Source organism: Atta cephalotes (assembly GCF_000143395.1).
Source record: "Atta cephalotes unplaced genomic scaffold scaffold00001, whole genome shotgun sequence".
Lineage (NCBI taxonomy): Eukaryota > Metazoa > Arthropoda > Insecta > Hymenoptera > Formicidae > Atta > Atta cephalotes.
Genome location: NW_012130065.1, coordinates 11,908,709 through 11,931,157, shown reverse-complemented (window position 1 = coordinate 11,931,157; position 22,449 = coordinate 11,908,709). Strand labels below are relative to the sequence as shown.

Below are 22,449 nucleotides of genomic sequence, written 5' to 3'. Positions count from 1 at the left end.
TACTTCTCTTCTACTTACTTCTTACTTAGTTAGTATATATATATATATATATATATATATATATATATATATATATATATATATATACACACATATCGATTTATTTATACCCTGTTTTCTAATTCTATACATCGTTTGCCTGTGGATTGTACTGTTATCGTCGCGCATTGCAAGTTAGTTAGGATCTAGTGAAACTAACGCTCGCGACCATTAACGAGACTGCTGTACTTCGTATTTTTATCACATTTCTTTCGTGTAAAGTTTCAAATAACGCCGGTATTTTATCAGATCTATTCCCTCTCCCCTTTTATACGTCGAAATATACATTCTGTGAAAAACAATAGCTCTCGACTGAGCTTTGCAAAATATCTCGCCCGCACGTGAAAATTTTTAAAGTAATATTGGAAGGGTTATATTTCATTGTCCTTATTTTTTTCGCTGTTTTTCCTTACCGGAAGATATTTTTGCACCCAATTCTTAGGGTAAAATATGAAGAAAAAGTTTATAATGATCGTCTTTAATAATGATAGAGCCATTACGCACATTTGCAGTCCCAGTAATAAATATAATGAAGGTTAGTCCGCCTGACCTTCCTCATGTTTTACCACAGATATGTATCCGTTTACATGATCTCTTCTTCGTTCCCGTGTGCTTGTTCAAATGTGTCTACATCTACACCGGCATTTCTCCGACAGCCATTTCTACGCCATCCACCTAGTTGGCACGAACCCGGCTTCCCATGAAACGCCCGGACCAGTTCTCTTGGTATACACAACAAAGGACGACGTTCCTCACTGAATGCTAATTGACACCCAACCACAACGACCCATGCTAAATTCTGTCCCAAAATTTTGTCTGTGTCGTGCAACTAAGCATTATTAGTTTGATGTTGCTTGAATCAGTCTTGCTGCAAACCGAATATTGATATCTTTAAACATGGATTTTATTTATAACAAAAAACATTTATAACAGAAAAGTCAATTATCAATTATAAGAATAATTTTAAGCAAAATTTGATTTATCATTATGCACAGCTTTAATTACCAATTATTTATTCTCTTTTAACACACATATTAAACGCATACTTAAAAAGTGATATTATATATAATATATGAACATATGCTGATATATCAACAGCATTATTTTAATTAAAAATAATTTTGCTGATTTATACATAAAAATAATTTATTAATGAAACGAAATTTTATTAAAATAAGAACATGATGTATTGCCTTTATTAATACACAGAAAGAAAAGATTAGCTGAATCTGGCATAGCATTTTTAATTGGCTGTTAGTCTATCCGCAATATCAATAATGTACGATTTTTATAAACTAACGCAATCAAAAATTGACTGCAGCTAATTAAAAATGTTAGACCATACTTTATCATCTAAATTGCTGCAGCAGCCAATATTTTCTTTCAGCGTAGTGTTATTACATCCGAAAGAGGTGTATAAATTGAAAGTAAGGGATGGAGTTATGGAATAGAAGAAAGGAAATTTTCTTTTCTCAAAGGAGGATTGATTATGATAAACAATAACAAATTTCAGGTCAGTAGCAAACTGTACTCGCACATATCCAAATAAAATTGATTATGATTGAATTTACTTGTTAAATATAATAATCCATTTTATTGAGTGATTCTTAAGCCGAATCTGATCTGTCAATAAAATTCTTAGAACAGTAAGTCCTTAAATAATTGACTTGACAAGATAATTAATTTTACGATGTAATTAATTTTAAGATGTAATTGAATGCGAATTTCTGGACAGTACCATTATTTCGTATCTTTCTTGTTAATAATTGATATTTGTAAAGTGAAAAAGTATATCAAAATATCAAACTGAAATTGAAATATCACGTTTAACATCTTTTTAAAATAAAATGTATCTATTTATTCAAGTATTATAATAACTGAAGAATTATAAACAGAAAAATATTAATGAAATTAAATATACTCTATTAAAACTTCTAATGATTAAACTATTAATAAATTAATATATTCTAAATGATAAATTATTATTCTAAATGCACTAAATGTATCAATATACTTTAAATATCAAAACTTAAAGGACAATAATGGATCGATCTCGTTTATCATGTAGATTTATTCATCTCTTTCCGATACAGAATTTTAACACATAATGAGATAGCTATAACTATCAGCCGACACAATTGATTTCTAATAATTAATAATTAATAATTAAACTTCCGTCATTTGTCATAATTAATACCAGTCAATTTTAAATAAATAAAAGATTATTTTATAGACTTTGTTAAAAAAAGAAGAGAGACAGAAAAAGATAGTGAGATTGTAATTTATTTTATTTATTTTATATTAATTTAATTGATCAACGTGAAATAAAAACCTGGATCAGACGTGCGACTTATTTCCCTCTGGAATTTGTACAGTGACATCAGTGGCGGAAGTTTGCTTAAAAATTCCAATGGCTATTGCAGCCGCCGTACAGTCTCGTAACTTTACAAATTCACTCAAGCTTTGTGAAGAACTCTGCCTCTCTTTTTATTTCCCTCTCATCCTCTCTCTTTCTCTCTTTCAGTACCTGTCTGTTAAGTCATTATCATCCGTCGAACTTGATATTCGCTTTCTAAATTAATATTCTTTCTGAATCTCAAACCTCCCATAGCTTCTGTTTTTTAATAATACCTTGATAACGATAATAAGGTAGAAACACTCGTTTTCCTTTTTCCTTTAGATACGCATGAGTTTACAAACTTTTTACTGATGAATTTTAACAAGATATCTGGCGAAATAAAAAAATAACATAATCCCAACAGACGTGAGACGGTATGGTAATTTAATTTCCGATGAATTTTATTTCAGCCTGCCGCTGCTACTTGAAGTGAGAAATGAGAGAGAAAGTATTCTTGTTAATCGGTAACTTGCCTCATTCATATCTTCCTCCTTTCTTATATCGATATAAATAAAAGTGTAATAAAAATAGATATACTTGAGACGGAGATGGCAGACGACAAGATAAAGACGTATCTTTCTTGTCCCATAATATAAATTGCGTTAGTAAAAGTACAATATAACGACATAAAAAGTTGATTGCCTCTTGAGGCGAACAACGCTACTTAAGATGGACACTTCTCATCCGATAATTTAGCTTATCGAAAAAATTATTATTTAATTGTTAGAAGCTCTTACAGCTTCTCAAGTTTTAAGCGTTTGCTGTAATTAAATTTTTCCGTCAAATTTTTCCTGAGAAAAAGTCGATCCTAAGTTCATCGTGGAATTATGAAGGATGAGCCAATATGTCTGAAACATTCTTTATAAACGTCATCTTCATCTGATTAATTAATTCCTTCGCGTACAATAATGCAGAGCATAATAACGTCGATGAAAAGATATCGGAGAAGCGAAGAAAGAAACTATAATTAGATCGCATTTCTTCTGAAGATTTTTGTCTCCGTTTTATAGCTTTTTCTCTTTATTATTACATTACAACGATATTTCTCTCTTATAAAAGATTAATATCTCATCCTCGTATCATTGAAAGTGTACGCGGATTTCATATGCATGTTTGATCTTTCTTCGTGTGAATCATTTTGTTACACATCTGAGTCGAGGTAATTTATTCTCCATTCTTGCTTAATTTATTGTAAGATCTCTTAATTGTAAGTTCTTAAAGCCGCAGCCTTAATTTTAAATGTTGTTCGCAATTTATCAGAAATTAAAAATGTTACAAGAACACATTGTTTTCTTCGTTTTTGATCGTTTTTTTTTTTGGAATTGTAATTAAATATACAAATATATATATTTTATAGTATTTATTCCATTATTTTTTTGTGAATACAAATCTAAACTGTGATTTAATGATAATTTTTGTAGGTTTCTATATATCATAAATACTTCGAGAGAATAGTTAAAATTTTGAATAGATACAGATTTTTACGAGAATTCTTTCGAAGCAAAGATTAATTCGTTTATTTCTGCAGATGAGCACATGCATGATTAGCAGTCACTGCTTATTTGTTTAATTCTATATTACTCATGTGTGGTTTTTTTTAACATAATTATTAGAATATTTCTGACTTTCTCTCTCTCTCTCTCTTTCAATATTATATATCAACTTTTATTGTTCTCTTTAATAATTTCCAATCAAATAAAGATTGATATTCTATACATTCTTTGCATAAAGATAAATACAATTTTTTTCTAAATTGTGCAATAATTTGCGCTAAATATAATGTGTATATGTTTCAATTTTCATTGCTCTCTTTAATGATTTTCAAATAAATAAAGATTGATAATATCCTATATATATTTTAGATAAAGATAAATGCAAAAATTTTTTTTAATTTTGAAAATTTGCATTAAATATAATAATGTGTATAAATAGCATTTATACGTTCAGCAAATTTATAAAGCAGGAGGTGTCCTGGACAACCCACACGAGTAATAAAGGGTTAATGCCCCATTGTATCTCGATTAGCGACGATTGCTCTTTTGCATCCGTGTGGCTGCAACATGTTTGCACAATATTATCTCTCGGCTAATGGATCATGACGACATTTGAGACGCAGCAGCTCCCTTAAGCCGAAGGGGCAAATTCTGAAAAATCGTTTTAGACCTTTTTACACGCACTGCCTTTGTCGTCAGCATATATCATCGCCGATAAGTCTTCGCATCAGCGAATTTTGTTATTAAGGCCTAAGGGGAGAAGACATCTGGGTATCGGGAGAATATAATCGTGAAATGATTCAGCTGTGTGACGTGTAATTTATGACAGCAACCCATTTCGAAAAATCGATCGCCATTCTACCGCACGAATCGCTGATTGTTTCGCGATTATCGATTTTCGTTTCGCATGAAGAAAGCCGTTTGCACGATGGAATCCCAGATACTTACATGCTAGAGTCGTCTCTCGTAAATATATATGATTTCCTATTTCATTTTATTTATTCTCCGTTGTACACATAACTGTTATTATGGTAATAAATTTAGTCATACACTACGCACCGCTTTACATAATATCTTTCGATCGAATTCAGCAGATGCTTGCGAACAGGTACATTTTCCGGTGAAGGAAAGTATTTTCTTCTCTGATCTAAATAACGTTATGTTACGACGTGTCCGTTAAACTATGTGCCGTCATTAAATTATGTGCCGTCGTTAAGACATTGAAACAAAGGATAACGATAATTTATGTCCTTGTGAATTTTATACATTCGATTTTTTGTTCTATGGGCCAATATACAGGGTGTCCAAAATTCTCGAAATATATAATAGTACAAAGATTTTCAATAAGCTAAGTAAAAAAGTTATTTGTAAATTTTTATTGTATTTTAAATGATAATTTTTTAGATAATAAGGATTTAAATAGCAAATCACTATATTTAGATGATCCGTCCATCCATGATCTAAACGTAGTCTGTAACTGGTCATATTTAAACTCTTATTATCTAAAAAAAAATATCTACAATAAAAAATTTACGAATAACTTTTTTATTTAATTTATCGAGAATTAATGTCTTGCTATAATATTTTGAGTCGCGAATTTCGGGATACTCTGTATATTTTGATAATTAATTCAATTTGATATATTTACAGATATTCAAGAAGGAAAATTCTCTTTTTACTTTACGAGGGAATAAAAATGGACATTAGAATTTTTTTAGATAAAAGAGGAAAAATAAAAAAACGCGTAAGTGAAGTGCGGAGCGTTTTATTCTCCGAGAAATACTTATACATTTTTCATGCTATGTTTACATACCGCCACGGCACTGTCGAAATTACACTGATGACGACAATGACAGCGGCGGAGAAATATTCTTATGTCACGTCCTTGAACACACGTCACCATTTGCACGTTTTGTTACACGAGTTATGTTCCGCAAATCGATCGATTTGATTACGTCGTCTATCTAATCTAACGAGACACGAGAGGAGAGTAGATAACATTAATTACGCTAATTGATATCTATTCAACATCGATCTTTCATTTGATCAATAAGGCAAATTTGAATCATAAAATCTTGAATCCTGACTAATGTCTCCGAAAGTAACCTGTCTATTATATTTTATCACACAGAAAGAAATTTTGCTAAAATATCTAAAAAGTTAAAAAAGTATCTAAAAATTAGATATAGATATGAAAATAATTTTGTAGGATTGTCTAATTAATTATGTAAGGGAGATCGGTTGTCATAGTTTTTGATTAGTGATTTTTAGAAAAAAAATGGATTTTGAAATATTATATCCGTCATAATGTATCTACAACCCTTAGGTATTAAAAAAATATTACTTGTGAATTCGTTATATCGTTAAAATAAATTATTTAATTTTAAATGAAGCTGTGAAAATGTAACAATTAATTCCTGTTTTGGATTGATTGTCATACGAAATTGTCATGTCTAGAATTGGCAGAGGCATATTTGTTATGAACAATACATATAAAAAATACAATTTTTATTTTAATATCAGTTCTACATTTTGAAAAATAATAGTAATTATGATATTAATACAAATAAAATAGTTATTTTAATCATAAAATACGTAATTTGTTTTTTTATATCGTAGTTCTATATGAAAAATGGAAAAACATACATATATATCTATATGAAATGTATATTTGTGGGTATATTCTCTAAAAATGTGTTCTCTAAAGATATTAAAATTAATTATCACCTAATCTGGTTTTATTTTTACAATCTACTCTACATAGCCATTTTTAATAAAAGAGGAGGATTGTATTCACAAACTTTATCAGGATATGATTAATTAATTGTAGCAATGATTAATTGATTGTAGCAAAGATCTTCTAAGACATATCATTTTCTATGAATATAGGGATATTGTGATTGACAATGTCAAAGACAACAAAATAGATGATAAGAATAATTTACTCACTAACTTTATTTTCTTAAAAATCGCTATAAATATAATATGCAATGCTTGTGATACAAATCATTTTACACAACAAATTAATGTTATATTAGCAATCTACAGTAAAAAAAAGAGATTTTTCTGCAATATTCTGTTTGAATTATAAGCATTTTGACAATTAATTCCGCACAACAACCAGCCCCGATCTCTCCTAAATTGTTAATTATAATGTCAAATTATCTCATTTGAGTTATTTTTAATTATTTCTATTGATTCAATCGCCATTGCTCCTACTCAATATATCATTAATATATTTAATAAAATAAAGCATAAATTAAAGCAATGAAATTATAAAATAATTTAACTTCAGAAAATGTATTCAATTTATGACTCAAATTTAATTTTTTATTACTATACGCGTTAATACGTATGTTATTTATTTGGAAACTAATTACAAAAATGAATTAGATTTTAATACAAAATGCTACTTTTAATTCAAAAGATTAGATTATCATTGATAATCAGTATAGGATGCTTACTTTAAAATATATTGTAGCATTGCACATTATGCTTAAATTTTTTATAAATATTTTAATGGTCTAACAAACTTATTTTTATACAATAATTTTATTACAAATTAAATTAATTTTTAAATTTGTATCTAGTTAAATTTTTAAATATTTCAGCAAAATCTTTTTCTTATAAAAAGAAGAAGCTTATAAACAAATTATAGTCAAATTTCCTGAAACTTGTCACGAGATATGTTAACTCTTATAAAAATCGCGGTAACTTCGCACAGCGCGAAGTGTGTGCGCGCAAGAAATATTATCACCTGAGAAAACGCTCTGGAGGAAAGTCGACGCGTACGAATAACGGTGAAATGGGGAGGAAAAGTCTATTACATCGCCTGCCATTATGGATAATGCCACATGACGCGTTTCGCCATCTAGAAGAATGGATCGTTACGTGGGTGCGCGCGCGAGGTACAATGCCTAATGAAGTAACGTGGCCGCCAGGAGAAGTAACGTACACGTCCCCGGTAAAAGGTCTTTGACAAGAGACTTAAGTCTATCAGCCGCAGAAACATTTTATATGAAAGTATCAAACGAGAAGTATAATAAGCGCGAATGAGGTCGTAAATATATAAAGGAAAAAAAAGGAGAAAAAAGGTAAAAGTGAATATTCATTCTATTTGGTTCATCAGCTTTCGTTAATTAGAACTATTGTTCAGACTTGTACCTAAAGAAATATCTATCAAAATATGCAAATACAAATTTTATACTTGTAAGAAAATCGCAATATACTACCGTAATTTACTTGTGTCAATGTATAAAAAGATGACTGCAGAGCGATAAGTTGATAGGATCATTCAAATCGTCTTTTCTCACTGGAAAATTATATCCGAGAATTCTCCTAGCAAACAACCAAACCAACTAACAATAATACTACATCAACTCCAATACCTAAGCTCTAACAGTAATATAATTGTTATAATATTCCACTTAACAATATAACTGTTGCGTGTTATCTATTATATTATAGTTATATCATTGAGTGGAAAATTATAATTAACAATTATAATTAATAGTTACATTATTGTTAGATGGAATTTGAGATGTTATAATTTCCTACTCAACAATGTAATTGTTATGTATAATATGTGTTAGATTATATTTATATATACTATTGAGTAGGAAATTATAATGTAATGTTATGTAATGGTACTGTACACAAAAAAATATCATTTTATTGCTAAGAACAATAATTACTTAATATCTTTTTAGTATTAGTTATCTTTTAAGTATCTTTAATAAAGAATATTTTCATGATAATCGGTAATGATCTTAAATTATACTTATTACAATTTTTAGAAAAACTCACTATTATGTACTCAAAATAAAAATTTATTTTCTTTTGACGAATATATTAGGTATAGTAAAATCGGAGAAGCGATTTTATATTATAAGCAAATCAAATTGTTTTAATTTAACAATCTTGATTGAAATATTATTAGGATTAAAATATATTTTAAATTTGATGCTTATGATAGATTTGCGGTTTATATAAACTATTGAAATACTTCAAATAAGTAATTATTGTCTATTTAGATATAAGATATATTTTTCTATGTATGTTAGTTGGTGTGTGTCACTAGATTGACATCGATACAATTCGAATTTTGATTTATGATCAGTTTCCGCCAAAAATAAGTTGCTCGATCCTCGATTACTGATCTCAAATCACTTACGGTTGTTTGTCATCGCGCTCGCTACGGAGTCGGCACGTTAAGTAAGTTGAACGTTCTATGAACCTATAGGAACCTATCTTCTGTCCTAGCATATCCGTTCTTTTAAATGTCAGCCATCGTTTGTGCCCTTTGACATCTCGTGGCCTTTCGGCGGTGACAATTGCGGCCACTTGAGTTCCATTTTGCGGTCTTTATGCAGTGTTTAGCCAGTTTGGCTCTTCTCCACTTTCCACGTGCTCGACCGTCCCTAAATCGATCCTCGCGCTTCCAAGACGCTCAATGCACCGAATCACGCACGAAGAAGGAAAAGGCATAGGAATCCGACGACTAGTCGCTCTTCTACTGCTGAATAGAGGATTGCTGAAGAGCGTGCAAGTGAGCGTAAAGACCACCGGACGCCATCAGATCGTCGTGAGTGCCCATCTCGGCCACAGTACCCCGATCGAGCACGCAGATCACGTCGGCGTTCCTTATAGTGGCCAGACGGTGGGCTATGGTGATACACGTTCTGCCCTGCATAGCCTTGTCCAAGGCCGCCTGCACGACCTGCACGCAGAAAATATCGGTTAAGAGTGTGAGAGGCTGTTTCCTGAGAATATAAGTGTGTGACGACGGCGATGAGAATACAAATGTAAATGATTAGGTTGACTTTTCCTTTATATATCTTGATCTTTTAGCATGATTTCGTGTACAATTGATTTCATGTACAATGATTTCGTGTCAATGCTGTGTGCAAAAACTAAGACATGTATATACTTGGAATTTAATTGAATTAATCCTTCAGGGTTACTATATCGTTACGTATTTATTATATTGAATCTTGTGAAAAATATTGCATAAAAATAAATCTATTATAATAAATATTTTTCATTTTAAACGCCAGACATCAAGCAATATAAGTGTCTTTAATAAAGAAAAAAACATAATCGTAATTTATATGAAAAGAGTGATTTTACTGAAGTATCTAAAAATTTTTAGAGATAGATCTAAAAAAATAATTTTGTTTTATCAAAATAATTATGTAGGATGCTCAAGTTGATTCTTAGTCACTGAAAGAAGAAATCAACATTTTCAAAAGCAAATATTTTTGCTTGTGATATTTTTTTCGATATTTGGTTATGAAAAATTTGAATGACAGAATATACATTTTTGTGGAATACATTTCTCTTATTAATTGTAAAAAAAAATAAAATCGCGCGATGATTTATTTGCTAGAAATATATTTCTATTTTCATATTTAAATAAAGATTTATTTCAGTGAAATAAGCATTATATCTTCCACAAATAAATTAAGTAGTTTTTTCTCAATACATGTTAAAAGTTTTTGCAGCTTTATTATCATAAACATTTAAATGTTGTATTAGTTATTTTGTTGTGATGATCCAAGAAAATTATTTTTAAAACTATATCTAGCTAAATTTTTAGATACATGAAAAAAATGATTTTGCTGAAGTATTTAAAAGTTTAACTAGACACAGATTTGAAAATAATTTTGTTGGCTTATAAAAGTAATGCAGGATAATTAAATTGTTGGAATATCAAGACTTTTTGCAGAATTGTTCATCACATTTAAATTGTTTATACAAATTATTTTGATGGTTCAACAAAATTATTTTTTATATCAATCTAAATTTTTAAATACTTCAACAAAATTCTTGTTCTTTCTTTCCATGCAGTAAAGTAAAACAAATCTCGGATATGCCACTAAGAGTAGCACCAAAGAATTAAGAATTATTCGAATAACCTTTATAAAAAACTTTTATTCAAATATAAATTTTTTTATTCGAATTAATATCGAGATATACCCGAGAATTAATCGCTTGCATTAGAATAATATCTTTTATCAAGTGTGTTTTTTTTACTATCATTTAAAAAAGTCACGATCACAAACAGAGACTTATCTTCTCTCTCAGAATTTATATCTCTAACGCAGTGTATAAAATTATTCATCACTTACGTAATTCATTTCTAAAATAGTCTAATATAAATTTTAACTTTTGGTATCGCGCATTGCATATATATGACATCGATCCATTACGCAAAACGAGACGTGCCGCGTGCTAGTATGGAAAACAAATTAACATTAATAATACAACGGTACATGTTCCTTACGCGTACCTGGGATGGGATATAAATTATTCAATATGTCTTCCCAAAACTAATTCCGTAAACGCGAAGTAATTAGCACGAGCGGTGGTTAACGCGGAACACAGTTTAAATCAGGGAAGCGATTTAGGCATGGGGCGTTTTAACAGGATTAATCGAGCGTAAATACTTTCCCGTTTTCGTTTTATGGGACTTGACAAAAGGAGGGCGCCGTCGCTGGATTGAGTTCAGAGAGAGAGAGAGAGAGAGAGAGAGAGAGAGACAGAGAGAGAGAGAGAGAAGGAGGGAGGGGGGGAAGGAGGGAGCAACGCGGAAACAATATTATCACGAAATTCATTTGGCCGCGACGAGTCCGTTTCCCGACCGGGGTGCAACAACCGCTTGCTCGTAGAACCGAGTATTTCCGATTGTTAGCGCCGATAATACCGGTAATGGCGTGATAACCGGTACATCCGGTAATTCGACAGATCGACATCGAGTGACGGAGGGAGAGTATAAAAAAAATATATCTGATTGTCGTATATATTTATAGAATATGTTTGACCAATTATCGCAGCTCTTTTTTAAATGGAATTTCTTTACACACGAAATGGAAAAATGTGATTGTGCAGCTACGCAATTTGTGCAACAGGAGGAATTGATCTGTGCATACAAGTATTATTAGGTTTTAATCGAACTTTGCCAGAATTATCATACAAACCGTGTGTTGGTATACAGCAGCATAATATGCAGCGAATGTGGATATTATTTCGGGACCATGCTCTTTGACTTGCACTTTCTACCTCTATTTTTTATCTAAATCCACCTGGGTCACGTTAATATTCATCTCACTATTCCGTGCTCACCACGCTACAGTTTAGATTACCGCGAAATCGCTGCAATCGACGGTCTATTGTAGTGGACACCGTATAAATACTCAAATATTTATTATCCGACCTCCGTGACTATCATACTCGTTATTGCTTATCGGAAATAGTTCCATTTGCAACATAGTTCCGTGATATTTATGTCCTATATATTTGTTTCAATAATTTCTCTCTCTCTTCTCTCTCTCTCTCTCTCTCTCTCATTAAGAATGCAGATAATTTACTTAGATCGTATGTAAGAAATTAATCGTTATAATATTTCTATTTTCTTCAATCTCTAATCATTACTTTTGCAATTTAAAATGAGACAACTTTCAAAGTACAGGTCTTAGAGTTTATAATATAGAAAAGGAAACGTTATGGAATAGGAGAGATTTGTGGAATATCATGATGTAATTTGTGATGTATTTTGGAGGTGACCGCCAAAATTATTTCTTCACAGTCCGCTTAGACATTATAACATGGTTCATTTGTATTTACTGTGTTATTGTAAAAATTTCATTTGTTTTACAAGTAGGCAGTTTTATAGAGGTGTATATTTTATGTAATTTTTAGAAATGTGTTGATATTAATTCTGTGACTTTTTAACTTGGAGGTCTTGAATGTAGCTCTTAAAATTGAGTGAGTAATTTTTATTACACACTTCACGTAACTTCGAGAAATATGTTGGTATTAATTTTGTAGCTTTAATCTAGCTTGGAGGCATTTAATGTGATTTTTTGTAATTTTACTTTTGATAATGTATGCATCTATCTGATAAATATACTAATTAGTAGTTAGATGTTCCATATCCTTCCTTTTATTGTACGTAACTGCAATTTTTTATTCCCCTTTAATTTTTTTGTAAATTACATGCGTTCTATTATCTTATCTGCGTTATCGTATTATCTCGAAGAAGAACTTCTACTTATAATGATTGGTATTATTTTATAATACCGATATAATTGGTATCATTTTATGATGGCCTAATTTTTCGTTTTCTGGTTAACTTGTACTTAAACTTAATCTGATAATAATGTAAAAATTATATTTTCTATAATAGTTATAATTAATCATTAAACTAATGGTTTTGCAGTGAATAATTTTTAGACTTACCACACTGTAAAACCATCAATTTAATAATTAAATGGCTAGAGAAATATAATTTTTACATTATTATCAAATTAAGTGAGATTAAGTCTGAATTACAAATTATCCATAAAATGAAAAAACAGACCTATGGCTAAATTTGTATAACAATTTTTATTAACAAGAAGAAGTTATGTTATATGAATGCCTATTGAGTTATTTTAATAAAACGTAGTACAATCCCCTTCTTTTCCCTAGATACATACATAATTTGTATAAAAGCAACTCTTGAAGATAAAATTTAAATTTTTTTTACAAATGCTGTCCATTTTAGCAGTACTTCGCGTTGCGTTTTTCGTTTCCCTTCTTGTACAAAGCATGAATATACACTTGTTTCGTGCAGAGTAAAGGAAAACGTAGCTAAAATGGATTGACCTAAAAACTCGATGCTGACTCGGGGTTAATGTAGCCCACGAATGAACAGAATAAAAAAAAGAAATAAACAAGTACCGTATGCTATCTTCTTGTTGAAGCAGCGAAATTTCGCACATAACGAATACAACAGACGTTCTTATTATACAGTAACGATATTATGAAGTATGCGATTTGCGAAGGAAATCTGCGGATAAACGCACGATTGAAACAAATTGTCGTCTCCGTCACTTTCGATAACCATTAACTTGATTGTCTATCGCCGGTCGGTCTTTTGCAATAACGATAACAGTCGTACCCTTCGGGAAATTTTCAATCGGACTTCCAATCTCATCATCTACGAGCTGCAATGTGATTGTCGGATCGAGACGTAATCTTGAGGATTATAATACGCCGTTAATCAAGAAATTGTACACGCTACATCGAGCAAAACGCGAAAATTCGGATGGAGATCGTTCCGCTTTGCGAATCTCGCGCGGAGCATTTTTTACGGTTGTAACAAATAACTTCCTGCAGATATATTGCTCAACTATCTATTTGTGATTTTATTTTAGATGCAATCGTGCTTTCGTCGCTATGTTTTGTCGCCTTTGCTTTACATTTTCAAGTATTATCCAAAAAATTATAGTAATATTCGAGAATAATGTACACTAAAAAAATTGCTGTTTGAAAATATATACTAGAAGATTTTGAATTATAAATTTAACCAAAAAATGCTATTGTAGTGTCCATTTTTAATTAGAATTCCAATTAATGTAACTAGATTCTTTTTGCGTTGAATTAGTGTATTGTTATATATTTGTACACGATGTGTCTAACGTTAAAGAGAAAAAATTGTTGGTAAAATAATTGTTCTCGAAAAAAATGGTTTTTTTAGGAGAACAGATAGCAATTCTCACCTGCTCGCTTTGAGTATCGAGGGCTGAGGTTGCTTCGTCTAACAGCAAAATTCGGGGGTTTCTCAATAATGCACGTGCGATTGCTATTCGCTGTTTTTGCCCACCGCTGAGCTGAGTGCCTTTTGATCCCAGTCTCGTATCGTAACCCTAAATAAACAGAAAAGTAATAGGCTTATAATTAATTGTATGGAAGAAATGGTTAAAAAAGTATTAATAATATTAATACGTTAAACCTTCAGAACTTTTTTTTATTATAATTTTAAATTAACTATTTTAAAATTATTCCAAACCAATTGTAATGTTAATTTAATAAACTAATATTAATTATATTCAATTTAATTATATTAATATTTAACAGAAGTCTTGACGTTCTTTTAATGTATTAAATTTATTATTATTTTATTATATTTGCGTACCACTTGCATTACATGTAACAGTATAAAAGGCTCTTATTTCTCTTTCTTTTTTCTCTTTCTTTTTAAAACAAACTACGCTTTTCATTACGCGCAACATGATGCTCGAGTATTATATAACAGCAACAACTAACCAATGGTAACGAAGCGACAAATGAATGAATGTTGGACATTTTGGCTGCTTCGATGATCTCGTCCATGGATGCTTGTCGACTGTTGTCGCCATAAGCTATATTTTCCGCAATCGTTCGGTCAAAGAGCACTGGTTCTTGCCCCACAACGCCAAGCTGTGACCTAAGTGTGGCCAGCGAAACTGAGGCGATATCACGCCGATCCAATGTCAGGATGCCGGAAATCGGATCATAGAGTCGTTGTAGCAATTGTATGCAGGTGGATTTCCCGCAGCCGCTCTGACCTACGAGGGCTACCATCTGTCCTGGCTTTACGATTAGATCTAGTCCCTTGAGTACCGGCATTTCCGGCCGCGTCGGATAATTGAAGTTGATCTTTGAATATTGTATCAATCCGTCCGCTTTCTGCGTGAAAAACACAAAGTAACTCGTTAACTAGGAAGAGATTCGTGTTAATCTCATTACGCGAGAAAAAGTTATCTAGTGTTTACATCCTAATGGTAAAAAATACGATTTGTTGTAAAATATTATTTTATGGATATTATTTAATACATATTTTTTCTTTTTAATAATTATTCTTTACGATCCTTTTAACGTGCTATCTAAGATCTTTGTAGTGGAATCTAAAGAGTGAAATCTTGCTTTTAGAAATTGATAATTGGCTATTCTTTTTCAACACTGGCTCAATTGTTATTCTTTGTCACTCTTTAGAATTAGATTTCATTTCAAAGATCTTTTAGAAAGTGTCTTTAAATTTCATAGAAAATCCATAAAAAACATTTTAATTAAAATATTTATTTTTAAAAAATATACTATTATAATATATAAGCTATTTAACGTGACTATTTCGTATTTATTTAGTTTGTGTTTACTTTTTTAAAAAATTGTGATTAAATCCACATTCATAATGTTCTCAAATTCTAATGAATCGAAAAATAATAATATACAATACATTGTTAATTCTTAAATATCTCTTCAATAGGCATACACGATTTTTTTTCAAAGTGTTTCCAACACTTTGTTATCATTATGTTTCTTAATGTCTGATGTTTTGATTGTATTTAAAAAATTGTATTTAAAAAAAATTCTAATGTGTTTATTTTTATATAAGTTATAAATAAGGAAATTTTTGATTGGATATGCTATACATTCATATATTGTTCCCCATAGAGGCGTTTAAAAATTAATATCGATTTTAATTGGAATGTAAATTGTACCAGATGATGGTACGTTTATGTAAAAAAAAAATCAGGTAATTAAAATCAGATTCTGGATTAATTTATGCCAAATCTTCTTAGATATCGATGTTAATTTTAAGTTTCGCATTTTGAACGTAATTAATGAGACGCACTCGAAGCAGTGCTATCAAACGATCAAATTTCTAACGAATGTTATATCATTTGCACAGGTGTTGCGAATTGTATACGGACTCGCGTGCAAACACTGTAAACGAAACATTAAACCACACTAAAAAATCGATGTGGATTTAATATCCATGTGATATCTATATAATTTTCACTCTGTTGGTGTTAATATTAACAACATGATGTGAATTTCAAATTATTTATATCAACATCATCATAGTGTAGATTTAAAACCCATAATATTAAATCCACATATTGTTGTTAACACGAACACAGTAAGAATTATATAACATCGCTATTTTTCAGCATTTCGATGCGAAGATTAAACATGCATCCGGCAATTAGCAGCATATCGCAAGGCGTCATGGTAATTATCGGATTAATTGTGTGTCCGCTGCGCACGCTTCACGAATCATCAAAACCGTTGCAATCCCCGTGCATTCTCTGTCGTTCTATGCGACGTGGTTACGTAAGCAGTTTGTCGAGCGTATTGTAAAGCATGCAGATCTCCGCTAGAGATCCCATTTAACAATCCTAATAATTCATTAATAATTCGTTAAATAAAATACTATTCAACATTTAATATGTAGCAAATCTTATATGATTCTAATTCTACGTTTTTTGAACAAGATAACAGCAATTATAAATGCGCCTTTACTTAAAAATTTTGGAGAGTTACGAAAGAAGGAAAGAATTTATAAAACAGACTTGTGATTGGAATCACTTTGTTTAAGGAGTTATTAATGAGGGAGTTCCTTGAAATTATCTTTGTCTGTATTGAAAATAAATCCGCTGATGAACTTTGCTCTTTGAAATCAGTTCGAACGAATTTTTTTCTTATACATACATAAGAATCTCGAAATAAAAAATCTATTAAATCTTAAGCCGTTAAAAGTCAATCATAGTGATTATTTTCTTCATATTCGACTATGATTGGCCAATATCTTACAGTTTGAAACTTATTACATCTATTTCGAGATTAAAGACTACAGTTTACTTAATGTTACAAATACTTTGAAGCATTTTTTGATTGGTCAATCAAATGCTTCAAAGTATTTGTAGCATTAAATAGACTGCATCAGAAATATTTAAATATTTCTTCATTAATTCAATCAATTTAGTAGTTTGATTATCCACTTAACTAGAATTTACTTCATTTATAAGAAAAATTATTCCGTAATGAAATACACGAATCGCGTCCAATAACAACTCATCGGCATGCGTTAAAACAAATAAGGCTAATAATTTTACGATTTAGTAACCAATTTAAATGTTGTGTTCATTGTCGCGCGAATTAACTTTGTAAGAGATTAATTAAAAGTTAAAGCTCTAATTACTGTACATGTCCTGCGCTTTATCGTTTTACATTTTTTGGCGAATTTTCCATTCTTCTCTCAGCAAAATTTAATTACATGTCTTATCTTTTGTCCATTATTATTATTCAACATTAAACATATTGGTTGTTCAAACTTAGCTTTGATTTGAATCTTCCAAATATTATTTATTAATTACCTACCGCTAAATATGTGTATACAGGATAGAGAGAAAGTGTGCGAAGCCAAAACACATTGTGTATTTGTGGTTTACGTAACTAAGCTTATACGCGAGCTTACCCAATCTAAATCCTTTCCTTCTGATCCCGGTGGTGAAGTGATTTCCGGAACTCTGTCAAGTAGCTTGAAGATTTTGCCGGCCGAAATTTTGGCTGTGTTGAAGTTTGGCGCGAAAGCGAGCGCCTGTCCCAGCATCCATGAGCCGAATATTAACGCTTCCGATATCTTGATGACTTTTTCGTAGCTTAATCCTTCCCTAGCCACTAAGTAGCCACCATAATATAAACTTATAGCGTAACTGAACATTGGCATGGTCTGTCCACACGAATAAACCAATCCTCTCAGTCTGTTTCTGATTCTCATCGCTCGTGCGACGTGGTCCAGTTCTACACAGTATCTTTTCAAGAATACTTCTTCTTTGTTGAGACTGGCAACCGTACGTATATTTGTTATTGCCTCAACGGCCACTCGGGTAGCTGACTCCATCTTCTTCTTTTCCTGCATACCTTGACCGCCCATGACCCGCGCCTCGAAGAATACCGCCGCGAGTACCAGCGGGATCGACACCACTGCGACCAGCGTCATCTTCCAGCTGTAGTACATGGATATGCTGATCCCGATCACAAGTGTCGAGAAAGCCTGAAGCATGGAGCCGATTCGAGTCCCGGTCGCACCCTGGACAGCCGCCGCATCCGACGACAACCTCGCACAAAGTGCACCTACGCTGTTCTTGTCCTCGTCATACCAACCCATATCCTGCTTCAACATTGCGCTGAACGCCATTTTTCTTATTCGCGTCGTCATACGCACACCAGCCAGACCGAACATGTGCATCTGCAGGAAAGTGCCAATTCCTGTAATTAAGCCGACGACGATGAAGAGTATCGACAAGAAAATGGTCTCCTTCATGACTTTCTCGGCGTCGGGAAGATTCAATATACCATAAATATCACCGAATAAAACAGCAAAAGCTGGAAAGGAAGCGCCTACTGTCGCTGCCGCGAGACATCCTGCAAAAAATCGTATAAGTAGATTATTTTTTCTTTTTTATATAATATTTTAGATTCAATTCTTTCTATACTTTCTTATACAGGAAACAAAATAATGTGAACATAGAAAACATACTACTTGTTTCATTAATGAGAGGTTTACCATTTTTAATACAAATTTTCTATTCTTGTTAAAATAGAACACAAACACAATGCTCAAATCATCATTGTCATATCACTTTTTTAGCGGAACATCTTCTGTTTAAGAAATATGTTTAAGAAATATGGAGAAGGAAATTTGCTTTTTATTTATGCTGTTCAAAACTGTTCATAATGGTTCAATGATATTTATGTTAGATAATTGCGCTGGCTGGAAAAAATGTTGAAGTTTTGGAGAATAGAGCAATTTTGGAAAATAGAGTGAAAAGCAAATTTCCTTCTTTAACATTTATATCATATTACTTATATAAATAACTGAAAAATGTTCTATTAAAAGAATAATTCCTCATATAACATTCCCAAGATAGCATGGAATATTCCTGCAATATTACAGCAACGTCAGCAACATTGCAACATTGCTGGAATATTTCATGTATCTACGGAATGTACTATTTTTTTATTAGAATATTTCTCAATTATTTGGATATAAGTAATGTTATATAAGTATAAAATGTATGTGTTATATAAGTATGTGCTAAACAATTCCATATTATCTAAATCCATTAATAATCATTCAAGCATTATATGATTGTATTCCAATAAGGATAGAATTTATATTAAAGGAAAATGACTGGTCATTTTTTTTATTAATGAAAGAAGTATGTATTCTCTATGCTCTCATAAGGCTTAAACTCTTAAGATCACTATCATTATTTGTTTTCGTTAGCAAGAAATTACCGATTAAATTTAATGGCCATTCCGGTTTGTTTAATCCAAATATTCTCATCATAGGCGCGTCGTAAGGTTTCTCCTGCTCGTCCAATTCTTCCTCATTCGAGGATCTCGCGAGAGAGAGTCGATGAGAGTGCGCGGATAATGTTGAGAATTGTTGATTTAATGGCGGTTTTATCTTCATCTTCGGAGTTGACGCAATGGTCTTGACCTTCGAGACCTTATCTATACAATAGTGAATAACAAAAAATTTATCGTATATCTAAACGTTCACAGAAACAAAACGTTTATAAGCTAAAGCGCACCTTTAGCTGCAGCATCTGCATGTGCGGAATGCAGTCCGTAATAGTGATTTTTGAGCGCCATTAATTCGTCATGGGTTCCTTCCTCGATGACGATCCCATCCTTGATAAACACGATCCTATCGACGTTCGTGATAGTGGAAAGTCTGTGACTGACTATAATCGTTGTTCTTCCCTTCGCTGCCGCGTCGAGAGCTCTCTGCACAATCGCCTCGCTGTGAACGTCCAAAGCAGACGTCGCCTCGTCCAGCAGAAGGATCGCCGGATTCCTCGCCAACGCGCGTGCAATGGCAATCCTTTGCTTTTGTCCACCAGACATTTGAGAGCCTCTTTCGCCCACTGGACTATCGTATCCCTGTCCACAAACCTGTTTTAAGTTCCTGATCCTTGTGCGCAAATTGACATTAGAATGCGACATCGCAAAATGTGCGTGTCTCAAGAAAGATAAATTTTCGAATCGATAGTAATTCTCTCGAATTGTCTGTTATTAGTAGTATTGTGCATTCTGAATTAAGGATTACGCGCCACAAATTCCTCATTCTAAAATTTTATAATCTTTCCCTTATTTCCAAACAAAATTTCATGATTTTTCCTGTCAATGGTTTTAATAATATTTTGAAATTTTTTGTAGTTTCGTCCTGATTTTAAAACCGTCAAATATTTTGAGAAAACAATTTGACGTAACAATATAAATTACTATTAATATTGATATTACTTGCGTTTAATTAAGACCATATTCGTACTGTCAGTTGACTGCCAATTGACAGTACTAGAAAATCTATAATTTCCATTACGTATATTATACTATATCATACTAACTGGCAGTAAAATACGAACGGCCTAAATTTGATAGTATTCTAAAACTGCGTAAAAATATGCATATTATACTTCTTTAAAACCAAGAATTCTAATTTTCTCTCTCCAGAAAATTTTGCAAAATTCTCTAACTTTTTCCTAGTTTCTTTGACTGTTTTTTCTATTTCCCTTTTTATTTTATCAGTGGCAACCCTGTGAATTTTAATTACATTTGAATTTTAAGTTGAAATTATTGCAAACAGTTGAAATAAGTAAAAAGATATTTTCGCATATTTCACGAAAATCTTTTTCGCGATAGTAGATATTAACGACATCCTAGCAATTCAATTTTATCATAAATATTTCAATGAATATCTTTTTTTGCTTTTTTCTTTTATCGTGCAACACCTTCCTTTTTGTATTTTTTTAAATTTAAATTTGCAAATCAACACTCTTTGTGCACATTTGGTGTCGGCTATATACCACCAATCGCCCGATGACAGTTTTGAACAATTTGCGGTTCAAAGTAACAGGTATTTAATCAAGAACGAAATAGCATGTCACACCTGTGGTGCATATGCAGGTTGCGAATTTATTAAATTCGCAAGCTACAACACGTCCGCTGATGGCGTTTCTCGATCAGTGATCTTTCCGCAGGCAAGTCGAATCTAAAAACTAGGAGCTTCCAGTTAATGGAATTTCTGTTGTTACGATATCCATCAAATCTATTTACAATGCGATTTAACAGATATCGTAGTTACTGTCCAAAAATGTTATCGCAGTGCAGGTGGAGCACATTGACTAATTACAATCCTGATGAACTCATATCGAGCAAACTTTATTTTTCTAACGGTGAAAATGAAGCTGCACGTTAAATTGTATCGCGTGCGAATGTGTGAGCGGGATAAGCTCCAAATGTGTGTGCGAACGCGGACAACGATTCAATGGGAATATGCGAGTATTGAATTCACCTACCGATAATCCGCTAATAAACGCCTAATCGTTGACACAAGCGTAATCTCGGATAATGTTATTTGCCCCGCGCACAGTTTAACACGCGTGTTTTATCGCCTGTTTGCGCGCGTACAGCGTGGACTGCCTGGCACACCTGAGACTATTGTTAACATATCGCAATGCGATGACAATGGTTGTATCCAGTCGGGGGATTATTCAGGAAAATTACATTATCTCTTTCGTTACTTGTTAATTTAATCTTTTCAATTATGCTCGCAGAAATCTCAAAATCCGCCTGTGTCCAATGAGATTTTTATCGATTAGCATTCGAATCACGCAGTTTCTCGCGATAACAAAAAAGATACTTTTTTCGATTATTCGAAGATCCTTTTATTTCTACATTTTCTTACGTATTTCTTTTCATGGAAATCGAAAATTGTCATAATAATGATACTACACTCAAGAAAAAAATCGATATATTGATTCAAAGTTAATAAAATTTTTATTCACATGGTACGAAATCGCTTCAATCATTTAAAAACTTATGATAATTTTTGATTTCCATGAAGAAAAATACACATAA

General features: G+C 31.9%; 1 protein-coding gene across 1 annotated transcript in view; it reads right to left on the bottom strand.

Annotated features, from left to right (window-relative positions):
• Nucleotides 1-9,442: 9,442 nt before the first annotated feature.
• The window catches only part of LOC105627156 (multidrug resistance protein homolog 49-like), a 34,049-nt gene continuing 21,042 nt past the window's right edge, over nucleotides 9,443-22,449 (bottom strand). Inside the window, exons 9-14 of the mRNA XM_012208445.1 lie at nucleotides 20,121-20,472; nucleotides 19,822-20,040; nucleotides 17,996-18,945; nucleotides 15,022-15,423; nucleotides 14,475-14,621; nucleotides 9,443-9,649 (exon numbers count right to left, since the gene is read on the bottom strand). Coding sequence (XP_012063835.1) covers nucleotides 9,443-9,649; nucleotides 14,475-14,621; nucleotides 15,022-15,423; nucleotides 17,996-18,945; nucleotides 19,822-20,040; nucleotides 20,121-20,472 — 2,277 coding nt within the window. The remainder of the gene's footprint in view (nucleotides 9,650-14,474; nucleotides 14,622-15,021; nucleotides 15,424-17,995; nucleotides 18,946-19,821; nucleotides 20,041-20,120; nucleotides 20,473-22,449) is intronic.